The sequence below is a fragment of the Struthio camelus genome, chromosome 17 (assembly GCF_040807025.1).
Source record: "Struthio camelus isolate bStrCam1 chromosome 17, bStrCam1.hap1, whole genome shotgun sequence".
NCBI classification, from domain to species: domain Eukaryota; kingdom Metazoa; phylum Chordata; class Aves; order Struthioniformes; family Struthionidae; genus Struthio; species Struthio camelus.
Window position 1 is genome coordinate 4,731,599 of NC_090958.1, and position 22,307 is coordinate 4,753,905.

At 63.2% G+C, this 22,307-nt stretch overlaps 1 protein-coding gene across 5 annotated transcripts; it reads left to right on the top strand.

Moving 5' to 3' along the window:
- The first annotated feature begins 211 nt into the window (after window positions 1-211).
- GAL3ST1 (galactose-3-O-sulfotransferase 1) lies at window positions 212-16,409 on the top strand. Of its 5 annotated transcripts, XM_068911234.1 has the most exons (4): window positions 212-229; window positions 1,010-1,076; window positions 11,197-11,330; window positions 12,661-16,409. In XM_068911234.1, exons 2-4 carry the CDS (start codon window positions 1,062-1,064, stop codon window positions 13,808-13,810), a joined length of 1,299 nt encoding a protein of 432 aa, XP_068767335.1. In that variant the 5' UTR covers window positions 212-229; window positions 1,010-1,061; the 3' UTR covers window positions 13,811-16,409. The 5 variants fall into 5 exon arrangements, with proteins under 5 accessions (XP_068767335.1, XP_009683098.2, XP_068767336.1 ...); XM_009684803.2 differs by lacking the exon at window positions 212-229 and having other exon boundaries at window positions 300-1,076; XM_068911235.1 differs by lacking the exons at window positions 212-229; window positions 1,010-1,076 and adding an exon at window positions 5,457-6,041.
- The last annotated feature ends 5,898 nt before the right edge of the window (window positions 16,410-22,307 follow it).

The window sequence follows — 22,307 nt, forward strand, 5'->3', positions numbered from 1 at the left end:
CTGTTAACTTGTGTTTAGGGTGTAAACTCCAGGCGGCAATAAACGTCCCCTGACCCAGTGCGGCCCTGGGTGCTGGTAGTCCCGGCCCAAGCGCGAGGCGGAAGCTGGCGGCGGCTGGGGCCGGGGCCGGGGCCGGGGCCGGGGCTCTGCGCCCCCCCGGCGGCTTCCTGCGGCGCTGGCGCCGGGTTCGACCCTTGCCGCGCGCGGAGGGGCTCCGCGGCCGGAGGAGGTCCGAGGGAAGGACCTCAACCATGCGACAGCTTGCCGGGGCTAAACGCGGAGCAGGGCTTTCGGCGGCCGGCGTTGACCGGGCGGTCCGTAGGGCTTCCCCGGCCGCCCGCGCTCGAAGCACGGCTCGCCGGCGCCCGCAGGCACCTAAGTGTCTGCTGGAGCCGGGGCTCAGCCCGCAGGGGGCTGCAGGGGGGGGGAAAACCCTCGCGCCAAGGGAGTTTGCAGGTGTGGCAGATAAGAAAACCATCCCAGGGCTGATAAACCGAGCCGGTCCGGTCTGGCAGCGCCGGGAGAGAGCAGAGCCGAGCCGAGCCCGGTGCTGCGCGCACGGCTCTCGTCCTCCCTGGGCGGCCGGCGGCGGCGGCGGCGGTGGAGTCTCTTCTGGCTTCGGGATCGCCGCCTTGGCGGGCAGCGACCGGCGGGGGAACGCGGCGCCGGCGCTCAGGAGACCTGCCCCTCGCCCGGCCGGCGAGGCGGCCGCCAGCGAGTCGCGTCGGGCCGCGGCTCCCCCCTCTTCGCAGAGGCCGCGATGATAGTTTCTCTGCAAAGCGCTCGGAGATGTAGCGATTGGAGAGCGTTGCGTCAGAGCCGGGCAACGCGTGGGCAGAGAGGTCAAACTCTCGCGCTCCCTCTGCGCTCCCCGTCGCATGATGTTGGGACGTGGGACGTGCCGTGATGGAGCCGTGTCGTGACCACACCGGGTCCTGCGGTGATCGGTTTTATTGGTGACAGCAGTTTCTCTGTCTAAATTCAAATGCAGACCTCTCCTGCTTTCCAGCTCCTGCGTGCCTCTTCCAGGCGGGACCGGCTGTGGGAGCACAGGCTCAGCAATGGCGCTTTTCCGTGTAAGTCAGTCCTCTGTTTCTCCTTTTAAACCCAGGGTGGGATTGTTTTCTCTTCTCCTCCCAGGGTGGGCGTGAGGATCAGAGGGCGGAAAAGCACCTTATGGTCAAGGCAGAGCCCTCCTGGAGGTGTGATTCCTGGCAAGGCTAGTCCGCACCCACGGGTGCCTCCATCCTCACCAGACCATGGCAGGCAGGAGGGACTGGATTTAGGGCAGGAGGGCTTCCAAAAAATGTCCTCCAAAGAAGAAACCGCATCCGCTCAGGTCACGGAGGAGACAGTTGCCAGGAGGCTTCTGCCATGACCCTGTGCTTTAGCTTTGAGTTTGGCTCTTTTGCCTCAGGGTTCAAACGCGCCTGGGCCCCCAGCTGGGCTCCCGCTTGGCGGGGGAGAAGGCAGGATGGGACAGGTCTGCCGCTCGGGCTGTGGGAGCGCCGCCCCGCTCAGCACCCTGCAGCTTGCCGACTGCCGGCAAAGCACACGGTCCACTAACTCATTAAATTAGCGTCCCAAGGCAGCGAGCCACCCTGTGCTGGTGGGAGCGGGCAGCTCCCCGCGGCAGCTGGGCTGCCAGGTTCCTGCGGGCTGTCACGTCCCTGCCACAGCTTCTGGGTGCCAGGGTCCTCTCGTAGCTGGAAACGTCCTTTGAAGCACCCTCCTCCCCTCGGGAAACCAAAACCCGAAGGGAAGAAAAGCGCTGTTCTGGAGAGCAAAGTGCTTCGCTGGAGGGGCAGGATGGCTGCTTGCCCACAGCGGCTGTTTTGCAGCCCAGGAAAAGGGGGTGCCTTGGCGGGGGACGTGGGGAGGATCTGCTCACGGCGGCAAGGGTCAGGAAAAAGGATGGAAAAGCCACGATGCCAAAGCCAGACGAGTTGGCAGGGCCAGAGCGCATTACTTAAATCCACTGTCATGCTTAATTCACTCAGTGACTATTAACTGTGACAAATGTGCCTCAGGGGTAGGTGAGGAGATTGGCGATAAATCACCAGCGTAAATCCAGCCGCGGCTGGGTGCAACTGCAAACGCGTCAGCTGAAGGCTCAGCAGCGCCGTGAGCCTGCCGTGGCCCCCCGTCTGCCCTTGGGAGTTTTGCTGAAAGGGGTAGTGCGAAGGTGGCTGGGTAAATTGCTCCTGTTCTTTCTGCTTCTCCAAAGTGGCTCGCGCTAGGGGGCAAGCGCGGAGCCGCCGCTCTCACGCCGCGCGGTTAGTCGTTGCGCTCCTGCTGAGCAGAGCCGAGGCGCCTCTGCTGATCCCAGCAGAAAGGGCGGCCGTCTTTTCAGGAGGGCAGAGAGCGCTCTGATGAAGAGCCCTCTCCTCGCTAGAAGCGTACCCATGGCACGGTTACACACTGAAGACAAACAGCACCCCGCAGCAGCGCTCCCTGCTCTGCTGCCCCGGAGCACGTTTAATCCGAGTTTTGCCGACCCCAGGGGGCTGAAGGGCAGCAATACCCGGCACAGCAAAAGCTCAGCTTCCTCCAAAGCGATGGAGCGCTGCCATGAGCTGGACGGAGCAGGTTTTGCTCCTTCCCGGGGGAGCCGAAGCTCTGTGCTTCGTGCCTACAGCCCTGCGGCGCTCAGCTCCCTCCCGAGCCTTGGAGGGGAGGAGGTGGACGGTGGTCACCGGCCAATCTGATCAGAAGTACCGCGGCGGCGGGTGCAGTCTGGCCGAGCCCTCCCTGTGCCTGGGGATGAATAAAGCGCTGCAGGCAGAGCCGGGGCTGGCATGTGCCTGAAATTCCTCCCATTCCAGCGCTGGGCAGAGCGTGGGGGGCCGCTGCAGCCGGCCCAGGCAAGGGCTGGAGCACGAGCCGGGGGGACCGAGGGCTCGAGCTACAGGTGGGGTCGGCCTGCCCCAAGGGCAGGTGCGTGCATCTGAGCTGCTTGCTTTTCATTCCCTCTCGGCGCGTTGCGGGGAGCGGCATCTTCTGGGCTCGTTTGCACACTTGCTTGCCCCTCTCTCCCGTGTTAGGCTGGGGCCAGCCAGCTGTGCAAGTGCCCGTTTCTCTCCACTGCCTTCAGGGAGCCTAGGATGACCAGCACAGGCTTAGACTTGAATTCTTGGGTGCCTGAGGTAGCCTGAACGGATCCCATCTTCCAGTGCCATCTAGAGCTGGGGACACCTCTGCTTTGGCCCGAGCCAGAGGCTGGGCTCCCGTTCCGGGCAGTTGTGTCCTAGGAGGGAAGTGATTTTTCAGTCCAGCAGTTAGTGCCTGCATCAGACATCGAAGCAGGAGAGGCTCTTTTTGTTAAGATGGAGACCATTCTTGCTTTTCTGGTTCCTGAGCTGCAGCATGGGTAGGACCTCGGCCCTGCGCCGTGCCCGTGAGTTGCACAGATTAGCTGCGGTGAGGAGGTGGGAGGCAGGTCCCCTGGAGGCAGGACACGGAGAGCCCCAAGAGCGTGGCTGGCTATGGCGAGGCGATGACCTCCCGCCTGCCCTGAGCTCAGCAAGACAGCCCCGAGCACTACGGCCCTCTTGGGGAGCAAGCCCAGACACCATCGGGGGCTCCAAGACCTGGTGTCTGAGAACGTTGTGATCGAGCCTTTGGGGACTCCCTGTGCTGAGACCGCGTCCGGGCTGTGAGACACGGGATCTGTGTCAGAGCTCGCAGGCGTGAGCCTCTCCGCTCCACCCGCGCTCCCCGCAGCACGTCTGCCCTGTTGCAGCGTCCCTGGTTGTGTCTGCGGGGGGGGGGACAGAGTTACGTAGGCTCCTTTGGGGTGCAAAGGTGTGAAGCGAGGCCCATAAAGTGCGCCAGGAGGCCTGCAGAAACCTAAGGGCGCTCATCCCAGCGAGAGCGCCGGCCAGCGAGGGAAGCGTGGCCTGCACCGGCAGAGGCTTCGGTAGGTGCCGGGCACGGCCGAGGGGCGCCCTGCTGTTACGCTGCGGGCCAAGCCACCGGCACGGCCACCGCTGCGGTACGGCGCTGCGAGCCCCAGGGCAGCCAGCGGAGCCGTCGTCGCCTTTTACAGCAGAAAGCCGGCTTTGAGGCCGATGGGAAGGAGCCAGGGCCGCGTCCGGGTGCACAATGGCTCCTATTCTGGCCCGAGGGTGGGGTGATGCGCTAGCAGCCGGCGAGGACGGGAGCAGGGTGCCGCTGCGGACGGAAACGGCCCTCGCGAGCTTCCCTGCGCAGCTCCGGTGACGCTGCCCGCTGGAAACAAAGGAGCCGCGGGCCGCCTCGGTCCCCGAGCCCCACGCGGTGCTGCCAGCACAGGAGCGGTTTGTTCCCTCCGAACAAAACGCTGTCTTCACGGCCCTCGGAGAGAGCCCCGGCTCCAGGTCTCCGGGCCGTGCCAGCAGAGACCCTTGCCCGCCTCGCTCCCGCCGGCAGGCGCCGACCGCCCTCTCTGCCGCTGGCTCCAGTCCCGCAGGCCGGGGTGCTGGGGGCCCCCTGGGTGCCCGGAGAGCCGCGGCGGCGGCGCCCGTGCCCCAGAACCGCCGGTGTGCCCCGGGCCCCTGCCCTGAGCCCCGATGCTCGGCGGCCCCCCGGGCCTGACTCGCTCCCCGGGGGGACGGGACGGTCCCCGGGGCACCGGGAGCTCCTGGGGCCGGGCAGGGAGAGCTCTGCTGCCGTCGGGGCGGGACGCGCTGCCCTTCAGCGCTCGGGGCAAAGCAAGGTGGTTTTGGACGTGCTCTCTCCGTCGGTCTCCCTGCAAGCTTCGCCTTCTGCTGCCGGCGGTCGAAACGCGCGGCCCGTGGCTAAGGCGGGGTGGGCAGGGAGGCCGCGAAGCCCCTTGCCCGGCGCAGCAGCGAAGGGGCACGCGGGCGACCACGGGGAGGACGGCAGCAGCGAAGGCAAGCTGCCGGCAGCCGACCTCGGTGAGCAACAAGGCAGCGGCTTGCCGAGGGCCGAGGAAGGAGCCAGCGAGCTGCGGGTGGCGCGATTAGAGAGCGAAAGAGCAGAAATATTGCTGTGATCAAGGCCATAAAAGCCATTTAGATAGAGCGGGTGCCAGGAAGTCAGGCAGAAGAGGCTGCGGGACTGACGGGGAGGCCGTCGGGGCCGCGCCGCCAGCTCTGCGCTGGGCAGCCCCTTGGGCCGGGGCCGGGGCTGCGGAGCGGGCGCTCCGGCCGCGCGCGGGGTCGCCGCTCGAGCTGAGCGTGAGGCCGGGCCGCGGCACAAGCGTGGCGAGCCGGCGGCGGGCGGCCGGCCGGGCCCCCGGGCGGCTCCCGGCAAGCAGGGCGCTTTTCCCAACGAGCGGCTCCGCGCTAACGAGAAACCACCCAGCAGCACTTCCTGCCTGCCCCGCGGGCTGGCACCGCTCCGGCCTCCCTTTCCCTCCCCGCTCGCTGTTTGCAGGGGAAATCTCAGCCGCCCGCGGCGCCCCGCGCTGCCCGGGCCCGAAGGCGGCTCGGGCCAGGGCGGCGGCGGGCGCCGGGGGCGTTTCGCTGCGCTGAGCCGGGGAGCTGCGGGAAGGGTGCGCGGCGCCGGGGCACAATGCGCCCGTTGATGCGGGCGCTGCAGATGGATAGAGACGGCGCCGTTGTTCTCGGCGCTGGGAGGCAGCGGGGTGAATGAGCCCTCTGTGCTGCCTGGAGTGGGAGGAGAGAGGGAGCCGGGGAGGCAGCGCGGGCGGCCGCGAGCGCCCGCGGCCTGGACCGTCTCCCCGGGAGCCGGGGGAGTGTCTCGCTGCAGCTCCACACCTCGGAGGAGCCAGCAACGCTATCGGCCTCCCCTGGCAGCACTATAAAAGCAGATTTTTTTTTTTTTTGACCCCCCCCCCCCGCCTCCCCCGGCTGCTGCTCTGGCCTGGTATCCTCGGGATGGCATAGCGAGCAGGGCAGCGGCGCCCAGGGACGCCCAGGCTGCCTCCGAGCAGCCGGCGCTTGGGGGAGCTGCCCAGGGAGAGCTTATTCCATGTCGGAGCAGCATCTGCCTGCGCCGCCTGGTCCCCCTGCGCCCCGGGCAGCGGAGAAGAGGAACGGCAAGGTCCGCAGAGAGCAGCTCAAGCGGAGGAAAAGGTGATGTTCGCCGCAGTGCGGGGTGGGGGGGGGTGAGGGGGGCATTAAAAGCCGCAGCGGGCGCGAGTAGGCGCAGGGCAGCCGGAGGGACTCGCTGCGTGGGCGAGGGGGCAGCCGGGGAGGAAACGCCTGTACGTCCGCGGAGCTAGGGGGTGCGCGCGGGCGGGGGGGCGCGCGGCGGCCTGGCCCGCGCCGCGGGCTGCAAGGGGGGCTGTGCACGTGGGAGGGAGAGAGTCAGCGCCGGGGGGGCCTGCGGGGGTGGGGGGGGCAGGAGGAGAAAGCAGCAGGTGGATGCGCCAGGGCGTATCGCGCCGCAAAAAGTTTGGCCGTAGAGGAAATCGCCGCTGGAAGGGAGAACTGGCGAGGAGGCTGGCGAGCGGGGCAGGCATCCGGCCGCGGGGACCCTCGCGCCGGGCGCTGCTGGCCAGCCGGCTTCCGGGGGGAGCGCGGCCGGGCCGCCCCGGGGACGCGGCAGCGGCCGCGGGGGCCGCGCTGCCGGCGGGGCGACATGGCCGGCGAGGACGTGTCCTGCCCCGGTGGGAGGCGGCCGCCGGGCTCCGGCTGGGAACGGTAACTGGCCGGACAAGGGCTGGCGCCGCCGCTGCCCTGTGCTAACGGGAGCACTCGGAAAAAAGCCTCGATCTCTGCATTTCTACTCCCGGGCTATTAATAATTAAGCCGCTCACTTAAGGCAAAGTCAATAGAGCAACTGGGTTGGGAATTGTTTGCAAGAAACACCGCAGCGGTGCCAGCCTGGGTGGGGTTAGACATCCGACTGGCATCCCTGCGGACGGGGCCGGAGCCCCGCGGAAAGCGCGCCGGCGCGGGGGGCAGCGCGGGCCGGCGGGCGGTGGGGGCAGCGGCGGGGGCCGGCCGCCCGGGCCGCCGGCGCAGGGGCCGGCTCTGCAGGCGCCGGTGGCAGGGGGGCCGGCCCGGGCTGCCGGCGTCCGTGTTAAGCGCTGGGAGACGTGGGGTCTCCTGCAGGCCAACCGCCCCTTTTCCAGGCCGGGCCGGCACCTTCAGCCCCACGTCCCCGCGGAGCAGCCTGGCAGCGGCGCCCGTCTCGCCCCGCCGGACGGGGGGGGACGTGATGTGAAGCCGGACCCTGACCGCTGCCTGGCCGCCAGGCCTGCTGGCGGCACCCGCCACGCGCTCCCGACGGCCGGAGCCCGCTGTCCCCGCTCGGCGAGGGCCCGGCCGCCAACGCGCCCGCGGGGCGCAGGAGACGGCCCGCAAGAGCGGCGCGGCGGTGCCGGCTGCCCCCGCCGCCCCTGTCCGGTTCCCGGCGCGGTCTCGGGGCCGGCCGCGCTGGGGGTCGGGGTAAGGACGCGCTGCTGCCGGCTGCCCGCCCGCGCCTCGGGCTCCGCTTACGCTCGCCGTTCATTATTCATGGCGATGGAAATCTCAGCTGCGCAACACGACCCGGCGGCAGGGAGCCGGCGGCTCGCCGCCCTCCGCCGGCGCCGGGGAAGGACAAGGCGGGAGGCCGGCCGGGCTCGGGGCCGGCACCTCCGGGACACGCGGCCAGCGGCGGCGCGAGGGCCGGCCCCGTCGGCGGAGGCAGCCGCCGGCAAGCTGGCGGCGGTCGGGTAGCGTTTGGGCTTCTTGCTAGCTTAGAAATGCCGGGAAGGTCTGCGCCGCGCTGGGGGCTGGGGCAGAGCCTGGAAAACTCGGCTTTGCGAGCCGGGATCCCCGTTTGCTGGGCGGGAGGCTCTAGGGGGGCGACCCTGCTGCCCGGGGGGGCCGGCGGCTGGCACGGACCGCGCGGTGCTGAGCCGGCAGCAAGGCGCGTGGCCAGCGAGGCTGTAGGCAGCGTGCGGAGGTCGTACGGCAGCCGGGGAGCTGCAGGAGAGGCCTTCGGCGGCCGCCGGGCTGCTGGGGACGGCGGTGCAGCCCCGCTCTGCTCCGCTCCGGCTCCTCCGTGCTTTCCCCCAGAGGGGCCGGGGGGGGGGGTTAGGGCGGCTGCGCTGAGCTGCAGGGGCCAAGCTGGCCCCGCACCCGTAAATACAGCGGGACGGGGCTGCAAGTGCAGGACTGCCACCTCCAGCTCTTAGCTTTGCCCTCCAGCTCAGCTTTTTCGGGGGCGCTGCTGGCTGCCGAGAGCCGATCGCTGCTCAGAGCGCCGCGGGCGCCGGGCTGCCTGCCCCAGCGTGGCCTCGGCGCCCCGGCCGCCCCGGCCGCCGGCCCCGGCAGCGCGTCTCCTTGCCCTGCCGCGGAGGACAGCGCTGCTGCAATGCAGAGGCTCACGCGCTGGGAAAGCAGCTCCGGGCTCGGGCAGCGGCACGCCGGACCCACCGCGCCTCCCGCGCCGCCGGCCTGCAGCGAGCGGCCGTGGCAGGTGCCGGGCTGCCTGGGGGCCTCCAGGCTGCTCCTCCGGGGGCTGCGCGGGGCAGGGTGGCAGCAGGGAGGGTGCCGGGTGTGGGGGTCACGGGCACAGGGTGCTCCTATAGGAGCAGGGTGGGGGCTGCCTGTGTGCAGGGTCTTGGTGCCTGTGTGCTTCACTGTGTGTGTGTGTGTGTGTGTGTGTGTGTGTGTGTGTGCACGCACGCACAAGCATGTGAGTGGATGTGCATGCATAAGTGTGCATACATCTGCGTGTGCCTGTGTCCCTCTGCGTGCATGTGCATGCATGAATTTGCACAGATCTGTGCATGTCTGTGTCCCTGTGTGTGTGCATGAGTTTGCATAGCTCTGCATGTGCATGCATGAATGTGCATAGATCTGTGTGTGCCTGTATCCCTGTGTGTAGGTGTACATCCATGAGTACAGACGTGTGTGTGTATTTATGTCCCTGTGTGTGTGTGCATGCATGGAGCTGTGTGTATGTCTGTGTGTGCATGTGCATGCATGAGTGTGCATAGATCTGTGTCTGTGTCCCTGTGCGTGTGTGCAGGAGAGGGCATAGGTCTGTGTGTGTCCCTGTATGCACGTGTGCATTCATGAGTGTGTAGGCGTGTATCGCTGTGTCCCTGCGTGTGCATGGGAGTGTATAGTTGTTTGTGTGTCTGTCTGTGTTCCTGTATGTGCATGTGCATGCATGGGGCTGTAGATGTGTGTGAATGCGTCTGCGTGCCTGTGTGTGCATGAGCGTGCACAGATGTGTGTCTGTTTTCCTGCATATGCATGTATATGCTTGAGTTTGCATGGATGAGCGTGTGTGTCTGTGTGCATGGATACGTGCGTGTGTGTATATGCCCCTGTATGCCCATATGTATGTGTGTGCATGGACATGTGGGTATGCATGTACATGGAAATATGTGTGCATGTTTCCCTCTGCGTGTGCGCATGCATGCGTGTGTATGTTTGCACACTAGTGTATAAGCATGTTAATTTGTGCCTCCGTGCATGCACGTAGATGTGTGTGTGTGTGTGTGCATGCACGTGTGTACCTGTGTTTGTGTCTGGGCACCGGGGCGCGTGTTTGGACAGCTGCATGCCGTCATGCCAGACCACTTATGCGCACGGGGGTCCTGAGGGCATCCTCTGTGTGTGGGGTGATTGACCTGCTCAGGTGCGTGCAGGATCTGGCCCTTCCATCGTGGGAGCCTGGGGAGAGTCTTGCTGTGCCAGGGCTGAGTTATTCCTGGAGCAGCATGAGCTCAGCATTCTCAGCCCTTGGGAGCGCTGACCTTCAACACCTGCTTTCATGCCAGAGTGATATACAAGACTGATGATTCAAAGGGAAAAGTCCAGAGGAAGGGAAATCTTTAAAATACTGCAGATTTGCCCAACCATTTGTGGTTACCCCTTCAAAACCATGCCGCACAGAGAAAAAATCCCAGTGCTTTGTTCTGGATTCCTGGAGCAGAGCCAAACCACTCATATTTAATCCAACACTGACTTCATTGAAATGTTTCCCTTCCAGTCACCTTTGGAAAGCTCCTGGCCCCCGTTGGTAATTTTTTTTTTTGGCGTGCGGAGGAAGATGCTGGTGCTCTGTGGGAGAGGATGTACACTCTGCAGCCAGGGTGTGCGTGGCTGATGTGCACTGCGAGGAGGGCACAGCCCCTGCTCATCGTTTTGGGGGGTTATGCAGTGTTTTTAGGCACTGACCGCAGGGAATAGAATCTGCCAAGGGCCTGGGAGAGCAAATCATCCCCTGGTACAGGTGTCGCTGAAGACGGTCCAGGGTCCCCTGACACTGACCCTAGATGGCCAGCTTAGATGAGACGCTTGACTCAGTGGTTTGAGGTTGCTGAGAAGAGTTTCACCCCCCCCCCGAGGTAATACGCCCCAAACGCAGTGGCAAGATTACAGGCAGGGAAATCCCTCCCTCCCTCATCACCAGCACTGAAACCTAGCCATGGGGGCTTCAAAATGTTGCTCTTTGGAAAGCAAACCAATATAGTGTAGGCTCTGTGCACCTCCTGCTACCTGAGCCTTTCGAGCAGCATCACATCTGTCTAAGGTGCACTAAGAAGTGCACGGTCCTTGTCTTCCCATTTTATTTAAAGATAGCTCCAACTCTCTTGAATCCCCATCCTTGGAGGTATTTAAACTGTGGCCTTGAGCAACCTGATCTAACTTTGAAGTTGGCTCTGCTCAGAGCAGGAGGTTGGACTAGAGACCTGCAGAGGTGCCTTCTAACCTCAGTTCTTCTGTGACTCTAAATCACCAACTATTCCTGACTCGAGCTGAGATCTCTGCCTCCAATATTCTCCTGTATCGGCTCCAGACTGATAGTAATGCTGGCCCTGGTCGAAGCCTGCCTTGGCTCTGTTACCTGTTGAATCCCTTTCAGGAGCTGCTCATTTCTCACACCCTAAGTCCAACCTCAAGGTCTTTTGAATTGCTCTTGCTTTTTGCAAGGGGATTGCTTTTGCATTTTTAAACACATGCAGGAATGTCACAGTGCGGGCAGAGCTGCTGCTCCTCGGCCATGAATCCGGCCATGCCAGCAGCCGGGGACATGCTTGTCGATCGTTCTCCTCTCCCAGGAGTGCCCAGCACCTCCGTGTGCCATGTGATGTTTGCCAGGACCTTCCGCGGCAGCATGATTCCCCTGTGTGATGGCCTTATTCGGGTGTCATTTAACTTACTGTTGTTTCTTACCTGATCCCTTTATTCTCCACTTTCTCCCACACTCTATCCGTCTCTCTGTCTCCCCTCCCTTGGCTGCCTGCTTTGCTAACGGCTCTCCTCTCGGCATTTGCAGGTGACCATGATGTTGCACCATGGGAAGCACTGGAGGTCCATGTGTAAGGGGCTTGTCCTGGGAACACTCCTGACCAGCTTCATGCTGCTGCTCTACTCCTATGCCATCCCACCGCTGCAAGTCAGCATGACAGAGTGAGTGCATGGCCCGCGCGGGCCCCGGGGCTCCCTGCTGTCCAGGAGCCAGGCGGAGCGGGAGTGATTGCTCCAGGGCAGGATATGCGAAGGTGGTCTTGGCCCCTAAGACAACCTGCTGGATCCCAAAAGGGTGCCTGTTTAGATCGTAGCTAGGCAGAAGGGCAGTGGCTTTCCATGGGGTGGCAACACGTTCCCAGGCATCCAGCATAAACATACATACCTGAGCTTAACAAGCTAGTTACATAGACACTCTTTGTCTAGGATTTGTTTCTGTCCTTTGTCTAGGACAGAAACACTGTCACGTGTATAATATTGCCTCACACAAAAGTGATGGCAGGTGAGTTCAATGTTCTTTGCAAAGGGACCTTGCAAAAACCTTACCAGGTCCTGTCTGCAAAGTCATTCCTGCAGAAAGCTCAGTATAAAAATGCGCAGCTTAAACCACTCCACACTGTGGCTGCCCCAGCCACTGCTGTGCTGGTGCCTGGTGGGGCTGACTGCAGGGTGAAGCTGGATAAAGTGACCGCAGCAGAAAGGGTCCTGGTCCTGCTGGTGATTGCAGCCCTCTGCAGCCTGGATCTGGGAAGGGAGGAGAGACTCCGTAGTGCCTTCCAGCCCGGCTGCCACCCCAGCTACCTGGAGGGAAGGGGCCCCTTCTGCTTGGGCTGCACTGGTGGAAATCAGGACTAGCCCCAGGGAAGTCCCCGCTGATTCTCTAACAGCTCTTCCTTGGTGGCCGGACACGGCCCGGCTTCTCGCCCAGTGAATGTGTTTGGTTTCATGTCTCAGAGCCGCTGGCCAGAGCTGGGTTGTGGCTGAAGGCAGGTGGCTTGGTACCGAAAGGCACCAGCTCTTGAGCACTGGCTGGTCAGGGGTCTCAGAGGGCGCCTGTGGGGCGTGCATGGCTCACTGCTTGCTGAGGCGCTCCCGTCCGGGGGCTGCTCAGGGGGACGTTGTCATGCCCTGAGCCCTTCCCAGTTCCCTATGGGCAGCCGTGCCAGTGCGAGGCGGTGAACAGGTGTCGTCTTCAGCAGGATACTCCAGTGCATCCCCAAAGAAGACAGTTTCTGCCAAAAGCTGGGTGCCTCTTCCCCAGCATAGCTGGCACTGGTCAGCACTGGGCCCCTGGGGAAGCGTGGCCAGGGCTGGCTCTGCAACTGTGAGCCATGCAGAGCAGCAGAGCAGCCTCCTCCCCAGGGCTGTGAGCCAAGCACCCTTCCCGAGCGCCAAGCTCCTTTGGAAAAGAAATTTGCAGAGTCTTTGTGGTGGTTGGACTGGGAGGACCAAACCAGCCTCACTGGGGTGTCCTATCTTTTCTCTCCCCCAGGATCCCTATCCCCTATTCCTGCCCCTCCTACCCAGCCCAGGCCAAGGTGCCAGCAGAGGCAAATGGCACACGCGGCTCTCCAGGACAAGGCTGCCTGCCCAAGCTGGACATTATGTTCATGAAGACACACAAGACAGCCAGCAGCACCATCCTCAACATCCTCTTCCGCTTCGGAGAGAAGCATCGCCTCAAATTCGCCTTCCCCAACGGCCGCAATGACTTCTACTATCCCTCCTACTTTGAGCGGAGCCAGGTGCAGCACTACCAGCCAGGTATGTGCTTCAACATCATCTGCAACCACATGCGCTTCCACTACGACGAGGTGCGCATGCTCCTGCCGGCTGACACCGTCTTCTTGACGGTACTGCGGGACCCTGCCTACCTCTTCGAGTCTTCTTTCCACTACTTCGGGCGAGTCATCCCCCTCACCTGGAAGCTGACAGGGGAGGACAAGCTGGCAGAATTCCTCCGGGACCCCTGGCATTACTATGACCCTAATGGGTTCAACGCTCACTACCTCCAGAACCTCCTTTTCTTTGACTTGGGCTACGACAACAACATGAACGCCAATAGCCCGCTCGTGGAGCAGTACTTCCAAGAGATAGATCAGCGCTTCCACCTTGTCATGTTGCTCGAGTACTTTGATGAGTCCCTGGTGCTGCTGAAGGACCTGCTGTGCTGGGAGCTGGAAGACATCCTCTACTTCAAGCTCAATGCCCGGAAGGGCTCCACTGTCTCCAGGCTGACACCTGAGCTCTATGAAAAGGCTACTTCTTGGAACCTCATCGACGCCAAACTCTATCGCTATTTTAATGCCACTTTCTGGCATAAGGTGGATAGCTATGGGAGGGAGCGAATGGCAAAGGATGTGGCTGAGCTGCAGCGGGAGAACGAGAAGATGAAAAGTATCTGCATTGATGGAGGTCACCCCGTGGATGCCAGCGCCATCCAGGAGTCCTCCATGCAGCCCTGGCAGCCGCTGGGGGAGAAGTCCATCCTGGGCTACAACTTGAAGAAGAAGATCAACAAGAAGCACCGGAAGCTGTGCCGCAAGATGCTGACACCTGAAATCCAGTACCTGACTGACCTAGGGGTCAACCTCTGGATCACCAAGCTGTGGAGCCGCGTGCGAGACTTCCTGAAGTGGTAGGCAGGGAAAGGCAGCCGTCCTTTCCCTCCCCACCCAAGGAAAGAACCAGGTGCTTTCATTTTTCTTACTTCCTGATCTCTTTCGGTTGGACATGAGCAGAACTGGCTTGAGGCTCCCAAGGGGAGTGCAGTCCTCCTCCCTGGAGACCTGGGCACCCAAGCAAGATAGACAGGACCCTCAGTGACCTTCCTTTGGAGCTCCGCTTGGACAGGAGCCTTGAAAGAGTCTGCTGCTTCATCCACGTCGCTGCCCACTGCCCCCTCGCTGGCTCAGCCTCCTCGGCCGGGTGCTCGCAGCAGGGAGAGTGGAGTAGAGCAGAGGAAGAGCCCACGGAGCGCTGCTGCGACAGGCACCCACAGCCCCTAGCACTCATGGGCAGGCCCTGAGAGCAAGACCAGGTCGTAGGATGCCACTGCCAGCAACAGGGTCTTCAGGGATTGCTGGACTTTTTCTTTCCAAGAGAATCTGTTTCTTCCTTCCATGCGGGACTGCTGGAGGCAGTATACATGACAGACCGGTCCCCTGTCATCTCCTCATCACAGCAAGAACAGGGGACTGGAGGTGACACACCATGGGTCACACAGGAGAGCAAGAGTGTGCGTTGATGGCTGTGTGTGCGTGGACATGGCACAGTCTGTGAGGGCGGTGAGCTCGAGGGGGGACATGTTGGCTTCACTCGCTACTCGGAGCGCAGCACGCGCTGGTGTGCAAGGTGATGGGTACGGGATGTGCGAGGCTCCGGCTGTTGCCTTGCATATTCAGGGGAAAGTTTGTGTGTGTGTGTGTGTGTGAGAGAGAGAGACCGGTGTGTTAGAGTGAACAAGCATAGCAGTAACCGTGGGGCCAGTACACGTCAGTATTGCACGACGCCCAAGGCCGCGCGTGCGCGGGAGAGGTTGTGAGTGGTCGGTCACACTGCAGACACGAGCATCTCCCTGCGCGAGGCTGCATTCATCCGCGTGTCGGGCCGCAGAGGGTGAGCCCGTCCCAGCATGCAGGGAAAGCTCGGTGCCGGGTGTTGCCGGCACGTGGAGCGTGCAGGTGTCCGGGTACGCCAAGGGGCCGAGGGAGGCCTGGGGGCAGCCGGGTCATGGCCGAGCCGCAGCGGGGCCGGTGCTGGGGCTGGCGCGGGTGTGCGCGTGTCTGTTCAGAGCCGCGCGCACCCTGCGTCCGCGCCTGCCCTCGCGCCTCTCAGTCCTTCCTGCAAGCTGCGGTTGGCGCTGATTTACACCGACCTGGGGACGCCCTGGCCTGGGGGCAGCCAGCACCCCCCCCCCGCACCGCGGGCTGGCTGCGCGTGCGGCCGAGCCCTTCCCCGAGCGGATGCAGACCTGCCCGGCTGGGGACCCGGCGCCCTGCGCGCCTGGCTGGAGGGCATCCTTTAACGAGCCGGCTTTCCTCGAGCCCTGATTCTGGCGCTCTGTGCCCGAGCCCGCCACCCCGCTCAGGCTGGTCCCAGCCCCGCGGGTGCATTGAGCACGGCGTGTTCTCGGTCCCTCCTTGGCCGTTGGTCCATGTCACGCTACCAGCCCAGAGCCAGCCAAAACACTTGGCAGATTTTTTAAGCATCGTCAACACTTGAGCTTTGAGAATGTCAAAACCACCCCGAAACCCCAAGTCCTGCGGCCCTCGCGCACGCCAGCCTGGCGGGTCCGAGCCCGAGGGCCAAGGGCAGGCGCCGGCGTCACCGCATGAAAACGGCTCTGCCCGGCCCTGACAGCCCCTCGGCCACGGGGCGTCCGTGCTGCCGGGGAGGCCGTGCCCCATGGCAGCGGGGCTGGCTGCCCCCCGGCCGGGCAGGACGCCGGCGCTGCCCCTCCTAGGCCAGCTGGTCGTCCCAGTTAGAGGGCCCTGTGGTGCCGGTCCCTGCTGGGGACGCGCTGGGAGGACCACAGGGTCTGGTGAGAACTGGTGGGGGCGCTGGGAGGACGGCGGTACCCGGGCACCGCCGGGCAGGAGGGGCATGGGGCTGAGCGCCCGAGGGGCCAGGACCCAGCGCGGGGCCGCCTCGGGGCAGAGCAGCCCGCGGCACCCTGGTTATGGGGCACTGCAACGTCACGGGCCCAGCGGGGACTCGGGACGGTCCGGCGGAGAGCGTGAACCCCACCGCCCCCGCAGCCGGGGGTCCGGGCGCAATGAAAGCGGCAGGGCTCTGCCTCGGCAAAGCCGGGTCCTGCAGAGCGCGGCGGAGGCGGCAGCCCGCGGGCGAGCCGAGCTCTCCGGGGACGGGGCCCGTCCGGGGCCGGGAGACGATGCTGCGGGCGCCCGCGCGCCGGGCAGGCCCGAGGCGGCGCCGGAGCGGGACCCCGCTGGGCGCGCGGACGTGGGGCTGCCTGGCCGGCGGGGCGCGAGTGGCCGTCCCCGCGCTCCGCAGCGTCCTCCGTCGGGCTTCGAGGGGCGCTGACGGAGCCGGCGGGGTCTCTGCGGGGCGGCCGGCCAGCGGGGAGGCCCCACGCGGCCCCGGCGCCTGCCCCCGGCCGCGGTCCCACGCGCGCCGTTCCCGTTCTGCTCTGTTCGTAAGGATGAGAAATAAAAAGCAATTCTACTTTTGTAAAATAATTGTATTGTATATTTGGCAGTTTTTAATATAAGAATCGTCCAGCTGGTCTCGACTGGTCTCGTTCTTCTCGGCGGGGAGGGGAGGGCAAACGGGGGACGGGACTGTCTCCGGGCTGCCCCTGCTCCCCAGGGCACCCTGCAAACACCCGCCTCCTCTCGGCTCTCCGGCAGCGCAGCCCGGGGGTGTCCTCGGAGGGGCCGGCCGCGGCGCTTGCCCGGTGCTCAGCCCGCCGGCGCGGGGCTCTCCGGCTGCAGCAGGCTGCTCTGCCGGCGTCCCCGGGCCGGGCGATCCCCGCTGCTTCTGGGCTTCCCCGAGCGGCCTGCGGTTATTTCCCGTCACGCTTCGGAAGCCCAAGCGGGCGCCGGCCTCTCCGGGGCTGCAGCCCCTGCGTCCCCGCTGGCGGGCAGCCAGCCCCAGCTCGGGGGTGCGTGGGCTCGGCAGGCCCGGTGGGCCAGGGATGGCCCTTCCTGGGGGCTGGGAGCTCCCTGCTGCGGGGAGAGACCAGATAACTCGTGGCAGCTGTGAGGCTGCTGCGCTGAGCTGGCTCCTGCGGCGAGGAGGGCTGAGCCCAGGGCCGCTCAGCACAGGTGCCTATATAGGCTGCGCCGGGCTGGGCCCAGCTCTGGGTGCTATGGGGCTGTGGAGAGGGTGCCTGGTGGTGGCAGTGGCAGCTGCCTGGGGGGTGCTACTTGCTGCCCAGCGAGGTGAGTGAGGTCCCCTGGGAGGCTGGAGCTGGCTCTGGGGCTCCCAGCCCTGCTGGAGCCGGCGGGGGACCTCTGTGCTTGGGGGGGTCCAAGGTCTCACTGTGCCCTGGGTGGTTTGTGGCCCCAAGGGGTATTGGGCAAACCCTACTCCCTGTTTGGCACACCTCTTGCCTCCCTTGGGCTGGTCTCTCCCCCCCGGCCCCCTTTCTTCTGTCCCCTATTTTGAGGTGTCTATCAAGCTCAGAAAATCCAGTGCCTGGAGATGCTGGGGAGGGGCAGCAGGTTACTGGGAGCATCTCTAGAGCCATATGTGTCACTGTGCTCTCTTCCTCCCAGCGCCCACTGGCTCAGTCTCCTATAGGTGCAATGGAGCCAGCATTCACCTGGCTGTGCGGTGGGACCCCCAGGGGCACGGGCTCATGCTGGACCCACAGTTGCTGCACCTGGGCAGCTGCCCCCCCTCTGCCATCGATGGCCAGCAGGGTCTCCTGCACTTCCAGTATGAGATGAAGGACTGTGGCTTCTCCCGTTTGGTGAGTCAGGACCCTTTGGTGAGTGAAGTGTGGGGCTGCTGAGATGCCCCTGAAGTGGCTGTGCTCTCTGGGGGTCAAGGAGAAATGCTCTCAGAAGGGCTGGAGAAGATGTTCCTCTGGCTGTGGAGCCTCTGTCTGTCCTGACCCCAGATGAAACCCTTTGTGGTTTGGGCTCATGATGGGGCCACCAGCCTAGGCCCACAGACTGTATGCTGAAGAAGGACAAGCCCTAGATGGTTCAGGATGAGTTTGTAGGACGTGCAGGTGGCTGGTGTGCATGCCAGTTGGTCCCAAGCTACCAGTTTGGTGGGGGATAAGCCATGCTGGGATGCTGCCCTGGGGGGATGCATCCATGCAGTGGTGAAACCCATCTGGCAGGAAGGGAAAGCAGAGGGATGTGCTGACCTTTGCCATCCCTGCTGCCTGCAGGTGTCTGGGGACATGGTGGAACACTTTGCTGACTTGCGATACTGGCCCCTCTACAGCAGGGGCGGATACTACTCCAGCCCGTTTGTCGAGAGGATCAGCTGCACTGGCCGTGGGTAAGTTAGCAGGCCCTTGGCACTGAGCCTGGGCTGCCTGGCTCCCAGGTGCCTCGTCCTAGTACCAGTGCCACCTGGGCAGCAGCTGAGACCTCTGTACTGGGCATGTGGAGAACTGCCCTGCTGTGAGGCCCTGTCTCTAGGATGCGACAGAGGAGAGGGAAGGCCCCAAGATACCCTTTGGGGTGGGCAGGGAAGCCGAGATAGCTGGAAAGGGGTCTTGAGGAGGCACCAAGTAGGTCTCTTTGCCTTAGCTGGCCAGAGACACGGAGCAGGGATGTGATATAAGCTCTCTGCTAATGAGGCATCTCTCCTAGGGGAGGCCACGCGACTCCAGTGATGGCAGCTCCGGCCGGGGGCCAGCTCTCTGCCTTGGGCACGCTGCCGTTCTCAGTGGCCCTGCTGAATGGTAAGAGTCCTGCCTGGCTACAGCAGCGTTGCACCAGCCAGGCTGTGTTCAGCACTTGGACCAGGCATTTCTAGGAGACTCCTCAGGACCCGAGTGTCTTTGTTGCTTCCTCCAAGTCCTCACACTTGCAGATGATTGGCCTTGTTAAAGTATTTAGCAGGGTGTGTGAGTCCACTTTGCTCTAGGTCAGGGATTTTCCCCAAGGTCAGCATCTTCCCCAAGGGAAACTAGGATGATGAGGAGGATGGTTACCAGGCTGCCCTGTGTGGTTTAGGAAGTATCTCTCCTCAAAAGCTGTTAGTGAGGAGTCTCTCCAGCATGTCCTTCCCAGCCGAGACTAACAGGGGACCTTAGAAGGACACTGAGCAGATGGAGACCTCTCTTGCTGTACTGGGGCAAGACATCTGCCAGTGTGTGTTTGAACAAGCGTTAACTCACACACTCTGTCAGCAGGCCTTGGTGCCCCATCAGACCCACCAGTATTCCTGCTGGGCTCTCAGATCCAGCTTGTGTTTGCTGTGGAGAGGCACTTCCACCAGCCTCTGCAGATCTTTGTGGATGAGTGTGTGGCCACTGCAACCCCAGAGCTGCACAAGTCCCAGAAGAACTACACTATTGTCACAAATCATGGGTGAGTGGTCATGAAGGTCTGCTGCAGGTTGCTTTGCAGTGAGGCCAGGGTCAAAGGAGACTTGCTGGGACAGCTAAGCAACTGTGAAAGCCTAGCATGGATGTGGCTCAAGGACCTGCCAGTGGCATGGCTCCAAACCACAGGAGGTAGGAGACAAGCAGAGCATGATGGCTATGGTGAATGCAGGGACTAACTGGACCCCCTGGTTCCAGGTGCCTTGTGGAGGGTAAGGTGGCAAACTCCTACTACTTGCCAAGAGCAACCCCTGAAGTTCTCCAGCTCTCCTTGCAGGCCTTCGAGTTTGTTGGTGCAGGCTCTGATGTGAGTAAACAAGCTGGGTCTGGAAAAAGCTTGTGAGGGGCTTCAAAGCCCCCAGTGTTGGCTCTTGGAGGTGCAGCAAGGAGACCTTGATAGCCCTGCTGAAAAGCTGGCTGCCATGGGGGAAGGTGGCAACACTCAGTCCTGGATTTCCTTGGCATTTAGACTGTGGCTGGTGACGAGGTCTCTTGCAGAGCACCAGATCCTTGAGCCAGCAGCCCCAAGCTGAGATGCTCCTCACACCTGTGGCTACCAGTTGTGGCTATGGCAGGGCTGGGCTTAGTCTTGGTCTCTGCCCACCCCGGGGGGAACAAACCTCCAGCTTGCCAGTGGGGCGTCTGGACATGTCGTCACCTCTTCTCTTGCAGATCTACCTCCACTGCCAAGTGCTTGTGTGGGACCCTGTGCTGCACGCAGATGCCACCAGGAAGGCCTGTTCCTTTCACAGGGATACTGGAAGGTACAAACCCATGGGAGATGCTGGCCTCCAAGAAAGGAGCCAGCCAGAGCTTCTTGGTTGGCCCTTCTTGTAGGACTGTCCCAGGTAGTGCTAACTCACATGTGCTTCTGCAGAGTCCCTGAGCTCCACCACTGGAGGAGCTCCCCCCCCTTCTTATGGATGGCATCTGAGACTTGCAACAGCATTTGCTTTTCTCCATCCAACACTCTCTGAGTCAATGGGAATGGCTGTACTGGGGTGGAAGTGAGTCCCAAATGCTCAGTCTGAAGCAGAGCTGCCAGCTCTCTTCACACTACTTACACTGGTAGTGGGTGATAGCTACAGTGCCAGGAGGTGTGGGGAACTCTCCCTGCTCTGCCACTGGGATTACCACATCCCTGGACAGCATCACAAGCAATTGATATCTGGCAGGTGCTGGGGATGTAGTGCCTGGAGCATCTCTCCAAGGTCCCCACCATCCATGGAGTCTCCTGTGATGTGCCCAGGTCTCTAGCAGCTCCATGCTAGGCACAGCATCTCACTGACGGTCCCTTTGCTGCCTCCTAGGTGGGAGCTCCTGGATGAGCCCTCTGCAAGCTCTGTGTGCAGCTGCTGTGACCACCATTGCCCTGGCACCAGCTCTCGGGCCCAGAGGGACCTGCACGGTGAGGACCCCTCAGTCGTCCAGGGAGGTGAGGATGAGGCTTGCTGTGGTCCCATGAGTGGGGAATGCCTGGGGTGTCCCCCATCTGTCTGCTCCACTTGAACTCCATGGGAGGCAACAAGGGGTGTCCTTGGGTGCGGGGACCCCTCAGGTCACTGTGGCTGGTGCCACCTTCTCTGATCCATCCTGGAGTTGAAGCAGCTGTGGCAAAGCTGCACTGGGAATAGCATATGGGCTTGAGGCCATGGATGTGGTGAGGCAGCGCTGGGGATGGGGACAAGGCCAGAGCTTGTGGGGGAGGCAGGAGCCAGCTCCAAGGAGTCGAGGTTGACTTCCCATACCCCAATGGGGGGCTTTCTCCTTTCACAGGCATGCTGGAGGAAAGCAAGTTTGCACCCGCCATCCTCATCGGGCCCCTCAAAGTGCAAGGCCCAGCTCCAGAGCTTGGCAGTGCCACATGGGACCCCACCAGCCCTGCAGTGGGTGGTCACGGAGGTTAAGCAGGGCTCTGCATCAGCAGGGGTCAAGATGGGGGGGGGGGGGGTGACAGCAGCCATCTCCTGCTGCCTTGTTGTGCTGGGAGCAGGAACCAAAAATCCCAGCTTGTGCTATGCTTATTGCAGCCCCCTCTGGGTGCCAGGGCCCTGCCAGAGGTGGGGTGGGGGGGGAACCAATGTCCAGACAACCAAGTTGCTCCACTCCCTTTCTGGCAGGGGGAGGCAGGGTGTGACGGCTGGCTCACACCCACATGCTGCCCGTGGGTACCGCAGTGCCGGGCGCTCCACTCTGGGACCACACCAGCACCACTTGTGCTTGCTGCTGGCCTCTGCTCAGTGCCAAGGGAGGTGTCAGATGAGTCCTATTAAAGTCGTCTTATGTTTGAGCCCTGTGTGTGTGTAAATGCTTCGAGCGCAAGGGGGAGCAACAGGGTGGGTGCTTGGTGGGGGGGCTCCGAGGCCACGGGGCTGGCCTGACCCTGCCAGCTCTGCTGCCCAAGTACTCCCTTGGAAGAGAGGTGCTGCCCGTGGGTCCTAGGTGGTGTAGTGCTCGCTGCAAGTTGGCCACAGCTGCCCAGAGGCTGTCACAGTGCCCGTTTGCTGCCCCGCGTGCTCTGGCTGGCAACACTGAGCAGCTCCTTCCCTTGCTGCCTGCAGCCTTCCCGTAAGAGCTGCAACCAGGCATGTCAAAATGTGGCAGCAGCCACACTTCCACGCAGGGCGGGTGTGAAGTGGCTGCGGTTCAACTGCAAACGCAGTAACATAGCAAGCCGCTGCCCTCCGCGTGCCTGGCACAAGCCGTTTGCCATGTAACGGGCTTTGCGTTGTGTCCCTGCCGAAACCAAGCTGGAGGCAAGGGACTTCTGGCCCAGCTGGTCCCCTGCAGCAGGGAGAGGCTCTCGAGCTGTCCTGGCCCCAGAGCTGCCCCTCAGGGTGCAGTGGGTCCTGCCACGTTGGTGTCTCTTCTAGGCAGCAGAAGAGAGCCAAGCATCGCACGGGCTCAGCCCTTTTCCTCCCTCATGCTTGTGTTTTTGGAGGGTGGGAGAGCTGGATGGATGTGGGTGTCAAGGGGGCTGCGATGGGGTTTTCAGGCCACCTGAGACAGCCGGGAGCCGTGTCTGCGGTTCAGACGCGTGCGTGGTCTCTGTCCCAACTATGACCACCACGCCACCCTGGCCGAGCGGCTCATGCCCCAGGTCT

What these genes read in the sequence shown, in the direction of transcription:
- GAL3ST1 (XM_009684804.2), top strand. Translation starts at nt 8,275, where the DNA reads ATGCAGAGGCTCACGCGCTGGGAAAGCAGCTCCGGGCTCGGGCAGCGG. An exon ending in GCAGCGAGCGGCCGTGGCAG is followed by an intron (nt 8,380 to 11,196) that starts GTGCCGGGCTGC and finishes CGGCATTTGCAG; the next exon opens with GTGACCATGATGTTGCACCA. An exon ending in CTGCAAGTCAGCATGACAGA is followed by an intron (nt 11,331 to 12,660) that starts GTGAGTGCATGG and finishes TCTCTCCCCCAG; the next exon opens with GATCCCTATCCCCTATTCCT.